Source organism: Neolamprologus brichardi, chromosome 4 (assembly GCF_056152115.1).
Source record: "Neolamprologus brichardi isolate AB-2024 chromosome 4, ASM5615211v1, whole genome shotgun sequence".
In the NCBI taxonomy this organism is placed as follows: domain Eukaryota; kingdom Metazoa; phylum Chordata; class Actinopteri; order Cichliformes; family Cichlidae; genus Neolamprologus; species Neolamprologus brichardi.
In genome coordinates this window covers 1,839,261-1,848,417 of record NC_142107.1, presented here as the reverse complement: position 1 = coordinate 1,848,417, position 9,157 = coordinate 1,839,261, and the positions used below count along the sequence as shown (strand labels likewise).

Below are 9,157 nucleotides of genomic sequence, written 5' to 3'. Positions count from 1 at the left end.
AGCAGGACGGAGCCACACTTCCATACACACTTGAAATTTAAAAAAAATCCACTTGGCAGCTCTGTTACAGCACGTAGCTGCACCCTGGGGACAAACTGATAAGGTGGAAAAAAAATCCCACTCTCTTCCTCTTCTTGTGTTGCCGTGAAAACAGAAACAATCTGTCTTAGAGGTGCAATTTATCATAAGGGCAAAAAACAAACAAATATATATATATATATATATATATATATATATATATATATATATATATATATCAAGGGGTCAGGCAAAAGAGGGAGAAAAAAACTCGTTGAAACAAAGAGTCGTAGACCAACCCACTGCAGCAAGTTCAGTCCTGCCCTCCTCTATTCCCACAGCACAGTCGCGTGTGGCTGTAGTGCGCTGTGATCGCAGAGCCTGCGTCCTCTCCTCCTGCCGAGGGCTCATTTCAAACTCTTACTGGATATTTCAACGTTTTTAAGGTGCGTTAAAAATTTTGTTCTCTAACTTTTTTTTTTAGTTTGTTTCTTTTTATTCTGCGTGCGTAAAATGTATGACTCGCTTTAAAACTCATCAGTGTAGTTCATTTTGACTTCATATCGTGTGTTGGCCAGCTCTTATTTTACGTATGGCAATTAAGGCTAGACTTAGTTGTTAAATAAATAAATGACAAAGTAAATGAAATAAAATACAAAAAGCACAGGGTTAATTATGTTATCTATAGGACTTGTAGGTTTGGAGAGGTTAATGCATATTTACGCATGAATGGCAAATGGCTCTCTATGAGCTGGGAGCCACTTTAAAGTTTTTATGTGTAGTAGCAGTGAAAGAAAACATTAATTTAAGACATTAAAAAGCAGAAAACTATAGCTTCTACTGCAACGAATTAAGGAAAATGATCAATTACAGCTTCCTCGTTATTTCCATTCAAGCTTAAACCATTTTCCCCGATGAATTCATTACAGCTATTTTGAAGTTGTTACAGTAAATGGTCATTTCCCGTTGGAGACTTCCTGTCCTCATTAGTCATTAATGTGATTCCAATCGAGTGTAGTCTTTTTATTATTATTGTTGCATTTTCGAATATTGGAGTTTAAGTGATCCCCTGTTTCCTTTCCTCCGCTGTTTCACGTCTCACGTCTCACGTTTACTTTTTCCTCTCTTGTTTTACGCAGGTTCGCTATCATCGCCTCCTAGTGCGCGCCCCAAGCATTGAAGATTTTTGATTTTTGGAGGAAACTTTGTCATACCACAGGAAATCCTAAGTGATAGCATCAAAGGAAGGATTTCCACCCTGCATATTTAAGTTCCGAAAGAAGAAACAATGCCCAGGTGGAGGACTGTGTGACACTTCATCTGTGGATCTAACCTAAAATCAGAAAAGGCAAAGAAAAAAAATCTCTGGGAAACACAACAACGTGCTGCCTGTGTTGCTGCAGCCCCATCTTTTACCCCAAGGCCTACCTCTGCAACTATGTCTGTGATGTTTAGTGAGTACCAGAACAAGACCGTCATCACAGAGCACTACAGGTACGTGGGCAAGCTCGACAATGAGAAGTACCAGCAAGACGGACTCAAACCCGAGGCCATTGCGTTCCTGCTGGTCTGTCTGCTCATTGTTGCAGAAAACGCTGTGGTGCTTCTGGCCATATGGAAGAACAAGAAGTTCCACGTTCCTATGTACTACCTACTGGGCAATCTGACTCTCTCTGACCTGCTCGCAGGCTTCACCTACATGGTGAACATCATTACGTCTGGTGTCCACACATTAAACATGACACCTGTGATGTATTTCCTGCGTGAGGGTGGTGTGTTCATCATGCTGGCTGCCTCCGTCATCAGCCTGCTGGCCATTGCCATCGAGCGCCATGTCACCATGGTGAGGATGAAGCCCTACCAAGGCAATAAACAGGGACGCATGTTCGCTCTGATTGGAGCGAGCTGGGTGCTTTCTGTATTCCTGGGTGTCCTGCCAGTCCTCGGCTGGAACTGCATGGGTAAACTGGGCCAGTGCTCCACAGTCCTGCCACTCTACGCCAAGAGTTACATCCTCTTCTGCATCACCATCTTCAGCGCCATCCTCATGTCCATCGTGGTCCTGTACGTCCGCATCTTCCGCATCGTCAAGGCCAACACTCAACGCCTCGCTTCGGTTCCGCACCGGAAAGGTCTTTACCGCAAGTCCCAGAAGTACATGGCCCTGCTGAAGACAGTCACCATAGTGCTGGGAGTCTTCATCGCATGCTGGCTGCCTCTCTTCATCCTCCTCCTGCTGGATTTCTCCTGCCCAACCGGAAGGTGCAAGGTGCTCCATAAGGCAGACTACTTCCTGGGCATCGCTATGATCAACTCTCTTCTTAACCCCATCATCTACACCCTGACCAGCAAAGACATGAGGAGGGCCATCATCAGGCTGCTCTGCCGACCCTGCCTCATGACAGAAGACGGGCAGGTGAAGAAAATCGGGATGCCCTTCCTGGATTGTAGCACCACTAAGACGCAGACGGATGCAGCTTCACACAGGCTGGAGGGCCTGGACACGACAGTCTCCTCCGGTAACTTTACACCCTCGACGATTAAAGCCATTTATCCTAGGATATCTAGGACATGACACGGTGCCTCGCTCTTGAATTAACACTGACAGCAAGCACTCGGACTAAGAACTTTGCCTCTAGTGTGTGATTCGATTACCCCTTCTGAACTAAGACGCATTATCGACTATGCAACAGAAGTTGAAGTTTTGTGTTGTGCACTCTGACATTGTTTCAGTTCTCATCTAAAGAATGTGCAACATGTTTGTGGCGATGTCCAAACAGGGAGAAAGACCTTTATGGTTAAGCATTCAGTGTAAAAATATAAACATTTATGTTCACAATTCATATAAAAGTGTGACAGTGACTAACAGAAACATCAGTGCCTTAAATAGTAGCTTTAAGTTTCATGTAGGAAAACAACAACAACAAGAACAGCATTAGTTTTTTTTCTTCCTTTGACTTCTTAACAAGGCCAGTATTCTGATCGAGCACTTAGCAGTGTTTGCACGTACAGAGAAATCAAAGAGTGTGTGCAGATGTTTCACATAAATGCATTTTGATAGAGTGAAACCAAAGCCAAAGCATGAGATTCATCCTTATCTCTCCTCAGCCTATGTAGCACATAATGATATGTTGTCATAAATGTGGAGCATCCACACCCAGCAAAGCTGCTGCCAAACCCATGTAATGTCTGCCATATGAGTTTCTGGTCAGTGGCAATGCTCGGTAGAGGCCCCCCCTCCTTTTCCTCTGCCAACATCATACGCTCAGTGGCCTAGAGGACGTCATACGGGGGGGCTGAGCTGGGTGGTTCGCTGCTTTGGAGGTCCTTTTAACATATGTAGCGACACATGATGAATACCTAAAAGCAATAAAAGCTGACAGCGGAGGCTTGTAGACGCCTTCTGGGTTTGACAGAGCAGTATGTGGCAGTGAGATGTTTTAGCTGTGGACTTTGGAGAAAGCTCGTGCTCGTTGTGTTTGATGAAATGATGTAAACGTTTTTTTTTCCTCAGCTTTAACTGATGCAGCAGCAACAGTAGCGACCGATCACAACCCATCAGTGTGTGCAACCTGGTGAATTAATTCTGTACTTATTTTAATACTGTACATTAATGAGAGTAAAATATATATATTTACAGTTTTTTGTATACTTTGTAAATACTTCTAACCTACTTGCGTAGTATTTTTTTGTATAATTGTCATTTAAGTTATGATGGTTTTATAAGTGCACTGAATAAAAATATGTGAACGATTTTTACATCGAGGTCTTTGTGTCTTCTAAAGTTTCACAAGTCTCACAAGAGGTCGACATCCTTCCTGTTTCTCGCTATGAAAATATACATATACCTGGCACTTCCTGACTTATACAATAGGAAAACAATAAAATTACCAACTCGAGATATAAGAAAAAGTCAGTAATAGACAGGTTTAAAAATGTCACCTCTCTCTCACCTACTGTACTTGGAGAAAAATGTGAAGTCACGCAATAAACGATGTGCTTGTAGCACTTTGTGTTTGATTTGACACATTTCTGGTACTCCGAGACGAAACAACATGGTTATTTACTAAAGCTGGTCTTAAATTATCACGCCGCTACTTAATTGATACTAAAATAACTAAACCGACCACAAGTGGAGCATTTACCAAGTAAACACAGAAGCATCACTTAAATAATTCGGCAGAACTGAAAGCTCAAATACCTACTCAAACATCATCAAAGGAAAGCTCACGAATACTACACTGGAACGTGGGCTTAAGTGACAAAACCCCACCTCCATGGAAACCACTTGCCAAAACCACCGAATGATGTGTGCTGAGGCAGAGGTATCGATGAAGTTGCAGAAAGAAAAAAACAAAACTGTGCGCTTAATGCTCTGTTTACCGTAAGGAAACCACATTCTGGTAGCTGTGAATTTATGCCTCCCTAAGTCTGTATATGTCATCCTGCCCACTCTAAACCAAACACCATCCTGCAAAGAAAGGGGTGACTTAGTTCTTGTAGAACAAGGCCTGAGGGTATATAACACAACCCACAGTGTCATGCGTGGGCAACCAGGATACTTTATATTTGAAAATCTTTCTCCTGCTGCAAATGCACAACTTGCTAGTTCAGCAAAGCCACATATAAATGATGCTGGGGGGATTTTAATGGCCTCGTAGTTCATGTTTTACTTTTGAAAAAGAAAAAGAAAGGCCCAACAACAGCCACTGCAGACTGGACATAGAGGGAAAACTCAAATAAATAACTAAACTTGATATTTTTATTTGAATGTTTAAGGTGATCAATAAAAACTAAATAGAGCTAAAATTACAGGAGTGTGATTGCCAAATCAAACTAGATTCTGATAATAAAATTACACTGAAAAGTGTAAAGCTATTAAATTAAATACTAAGACACCCAGTTTATAATAAATTAATTAGACTACCTTGATATGGTGGCGTTAATGAAGGGGAAAAAATGAAAACCTTTATTTACCGATTTAACCTCTAAATCTTTTTTTAAATCTGCCAACAGGCTTTTCCTTTAATCTTTAAACTATACGACACTCAGTAAAGCAAAATGCCATCTCTAAAGACATTTAGAAAAGCTGTAGATGACGCTCTACAGCGACATCTAGTGACCGTCAAACCACTCAGTCTCATCCCATCCTCATTACTGAAACACATTAGACTGACGGCACCCCGACCAACATTTTAGGCACTAAACAAAAAGGCACAAATCCAAGGGTGTGACAATTTTAATTTTTAAAAACACGAGAACAGAACACGCAGATCCACAGACAAACAAAAATAACACACTCAACACCTCTGACTACTTCACATCCGTCCTTCGGCTACCACTCGGTGCTGACGAAGCCCCACAGCTGGTCGCTTACATCAATGCGAGAGCGCGATGAGGTGTCGATGTTGATGGGGGTTGCCAGGTCTGCACCATAGTGCACTGCAATGTAAGGAAAGAAGCTGATGGTCTGAAGCCACATCAACACCAAACTTTAAGTACATGAGAAGATGGTACACTGAAAATGAGAAAACATGACTGTACCTCCTTTTAAAATGTTTGCCGGGGTGTCATATTCCCACTTGATCTTGGTTATTAGGTAGTAGACCTGAGCCACGTATCTGTTAAAAAAAAAGAGAGAAAAGAAATAAGAACAAACAGAATTCACAGTCAATGCTTCAGATCATCTCTGACTACATGCCTGCACAGTGGAGTGTTTAAAGCTCTTTACAGACATGTAGACAGACATGTTGCCTTTTCTATTTTAACAGGAAGTACCATAAAAGGGTTAGAACAAAAAAACAAAAGGAAGTACCGGTACCATAAAAAAAAAAATAATTAATTAATTGATTAAAAAATAATAATAATCAAGAACTGGCCATAGTGGCAATTATTCAAACTCACAACATTTTTTAAAAAGCATATAAAAAGTGAAATACTCGAGGTGGGAATCATCAGATACAATAATATTGAGATTCTTAACATTCTGGATCTGCTGATTATTGCAGTACATTACATTGTGATTTAGCACCTTTTTCAACTGCAAATGATGTCCTCAAAGTTAAACCTTGTCAGTTTTATCCAATGCAATAAAACTGTGAAGTTCTCTCACTTCAGTTATTTTTTGCTGAAAGATGATATTATCAAACATACCGACACTGACACTCAAACCTGCCATTAGACAGCATCAGTCTGCAATCAGTCTGACACTGAATGGGGTCAAGCTGGCAATTACATGCAATCTATTTCTGATAATACACCAATTAATTGTAATATAACTTCAAAAATCACTGTTGCTGTCTACATAGACAAATTCACATTTAACAAAAATTGATATTTAATTATTGCAGTGAGCAATCTGTATTTAGGAATCAGATAGTTATCCGTAAACCTTCAACAATCTTTCTGAGTGACTGCGTCAGTCCAAGTCAGAGTGCAACTGTTTGGAGAAAGGTTGCCCCCTATCAGGTGAACCGCACAATCGCAACTCAGTCACCACAAGTTGCAGAATGTGAAAAAAAATCAATAGGAAGTCACCGACATAGACGTAAGAACGCTGCTGTTGTGTGACTCAGCCATTAGATCGCTCTGAAATAGGAGGTAGCTTTGGCACGCTAAGTGTAACCAGTGTTGATTTAATGCAAGTTTGCTCAGCCAACATTATACCAGGTGGTGCATGAGATGAGCACTCTTATTCGTCATACTCCCAGACTATTTTCATTTATTATTTAATAAAATGTTCTTTATAAAGCCTTAATTTAATAGCTGATATAAGCATATTCAAACTTTGATCATTCATATCCAGTATGCATAATAAGAAATGCTGTTTACTCCAGAGCTGTCAAAAGCCCGGGCAACATTAAAAGGCAACCGTTTGGAGAAGCATAGCAGAAAACTGTCACTGTTACAAAAACAGTAAACTGGAAGTGCAGGTTTGCAGCAAATTCAGAAGAAAGATTTCCACAAACACCCACAGGCAACAAACTCACTTCCGCTTCCATTTAACTTTATCCAAAACTTTGATTATTGTCATAACTGATTATTTGTTAATCCTGACTGTCAAGATGTGTCTTCATTGCATTAAATATTTTCCAGTAAAGTGATTTTTTTTAAATCACCTTAAATGGTTGAATATTGTAATGCTAAATAAAAAGGTAAACATAAATTATTTTTGCAGAGGTCTGTGCACATCTCTGGCAACTACAGGCATGCATGCTGCTTTTTTTCCTCTCTGTGATATTTATAGGGCAATGCTGATGCTAGAATGCAACAACAAAACAAAAAAAACGCTGATGTTCACACTTTGCTTCATGTGCAGCCTGTTAGGCATGCACAGCACAGTGAGATTGTGACATAAAGCTGGTGTGTCAGGCAAGATTAATTTTATGATCATGTTTTTGCTGTTTGGGGTAATCTCTGCTCGTGAAAAACAATGATTTACCTCTGCAACTAAGGTCAAAGAAACACATGCTCACAGTTGTAATCTCATGCTTGCTTATGCATTAATGTGACTTTTTTGGAATGACTGCATAACTGAACCACCACTACCATCCATCTCTGCAAGTCAAACACACATTAAAAAGTGAACTTTCCAGACCATGAGAACCATTTATGAGAATTTGATAACTTAAACATGACTTTTTAAGAACCATCTCACATCCATCCTGGTAAAAAAGTTGAAAGAATTTAAAGAAAAATCCCAGAATTAAAAAATATCCAGATTGTCTTCACTGTTCACACTGAATGGTGTTGTAACATGTAAAGTTGAGAGCATCTGCACTTTTACTGTTACTGCACAACTGCACACACAAATATATTCTTAGACTTGTCTAAATCTTATTTGAGATGAAACCCTTTTTTAACTAACTGCACCACACTCACACTGCTGAAGGGATGACCTCGGTGGTGTCTTCTTCGACTTCACTCTGAAGAATCTCGAGCTCATTTTCAGCGTTTCTCAGACTCTCCAACTCTTTTTGAAGAAACCTGGAGGAGGGTTCAGGAAGATAACAAATAAAATGGACTTGTTTTATAGCCTTTTTTCTTAATGACAAACACCTATAAAAAAGGATACTGTAATTCTGAGTCAGTGATCTGGCTCTTCGCTGTGCACTGCCTCAGCTGCTCCTCCAAGCTCTCCAGCTCCTTCTCCCTTCGCATCTTCTCCTGTTCCATGTCCAACAGCCTCTGACCTGCATTCTCTTCAATCTGAACCAAATCTGAGGATGGAGGACAGCGACACACAGAGGGAATACAATGAAGTTTTTCTGACACAGACAGTTTACACGAGTGTCACAAAATTTCACAGCCTTCCCTTTGGATTCATGTGCCCATGAAAATGCACACGATGGTGTAAAACAAACGGGCTGTTTGCTTACCTTTTAAAATCTGTGTGACAATCTTCGCTGTTTCTGTGTGTTGATCAAAAAGAGCCTGATGCTCATCTTTCAGTCCTTTCAGTTTGTCAGGCTGACTGCTGTTGATGAATCCCACCAAAGCCTCCCCAGTCTCCTCCAAGTCTTGAAATTTATGACCTTGAGCCATAGTGGGCAGCTAGAAAGCACAGAAGATACTAGATTAAAGTGAAAACATGCCGGCTAATGCTGTGAAAGAGTTTATGAAGACTCATTAAGCTTCAGGGGTAAACATGCAACCGTGAGAAACACCCAGATGAGTTAGTCTGACAGTGTAATAACACAAAGTAAAGTTTGAGTATCTTGATAATTCCGTTTAACAAGGGGAAGAGATTATTTTCGCTCTTGGACATACGTTCCTGTTACAAACTGTACGTTAAAAAGCTTAGAAAACATTACTTTTCATTTTAAGCGCTATAGGTAATATTTTAAGGCCCATAAAGACTTGTTTACGTTTACGAATCAAAGCTTCCTTTGAACGGTAGTTGCGTATCAAGCTAGCATGCTCTAAAAAGGCTAACAAACACAGTACGAGTGCCAAAAAAATATATTCCAGGGTATGTCAATCAAGTAACAACAGGGCTATGGAAGGAAGAAGCATGTTTTGAAGTCAAATTAGAACAGTAAACATACCGACTAGCACTCCTCCAGGATTCAAATTCACCCGCTGAGCGCGCCGATTGTTTTCTTCTTCGTTGGTAGTAGCCTGACTTTCAGACCGTCCT

At 40.4% G+C, this 9,157-nt stretch overlaps 2 protein-coding genes across 2 annotated transcripts; one reads left to right on the top strand and one right to left on the bottom strand.

Annotated features, from left to right (window-relative positions):
• Positions 1-348: 348 nt before the first annotated feature.
• Positions 349-3,777, top strand: s1pr5a (sphingosine-1-phosphate receptor 5a). Its single transcript, XM_006805091.2, has 2 exons — positions 349-464; positions 1,158-3,777. The coding sequence occupies exon 2, from the start codon at positions 1,457-1,459 to the stop codon at positions 2,591-2,593; it is 1,137 nt and encodes a 378-aa protein (XP_006805154.2). The 5' UTR covers positions 349-464; positions 1,158-1,456; the 3' UTR covers positions 2,594-3,777.
• Positions 3,778-5,245: 1,468 nt separating this feature from the next.
• spc24 (SPC24 component of NDC80 kinetochore complex) lies at positions 5,246-9,135 on the bottom strand. Its single transcript, XM_006805090.2, has 6 exons — positions 9,066-9,135; positions 8,397-8,571; positions 8,093-8,237; positions 7,900-8,004; positions 5,563-5,639; positions 5,246-5,460 (listed from the first exon to the last, which is right to left on the bottom strand). Exons 2-6 carry the CDS (start codon positions 8,560-8,562, stop codon positions 5,354-5,356), a joined length of 600 nt encoding a protein of 199 aa, XP_006805153.2. The 5' UTR covers positions 8,563-8,571; positions 9,066-9,135; the 3' UTR covers positions 5,246-5,353.
• Between the last annotated feature and the right edge of the window lie 22 nt (positions 9,136-9,157).

Bases quoted from the DNA above. Each gene is read 5' to 3' on its own strand.
- s1pr5a (XM_006805091.2), top strand. From the start codon at position 1,457: ATGTCTGTGATGTTTAGTGAGTACCAGAACAAGACCGTCATCACAGAG.
- spc24 (XM_006805090.2), bottom strand. From the start codon at position 8,562: ATGGCTCAAGGTCATAAATTTCAAGACTTGGAGGAGACTGGGGAGGCT. The intron at 8,238-8,396 runs GTAAGCAAACAG...CTCCATCCTCAG, and splicing joins TGTCACACAGATTTTAAAAG to ATTTGGTTCAGATTGAAGAG. The intron at 5,461-5,562 runs GTACAGTCATGT...CTTACATTGCAG, and splicing joins GGCAAACATTTTAAAAGGAG to TGCACTATGGTGCAGACCTG.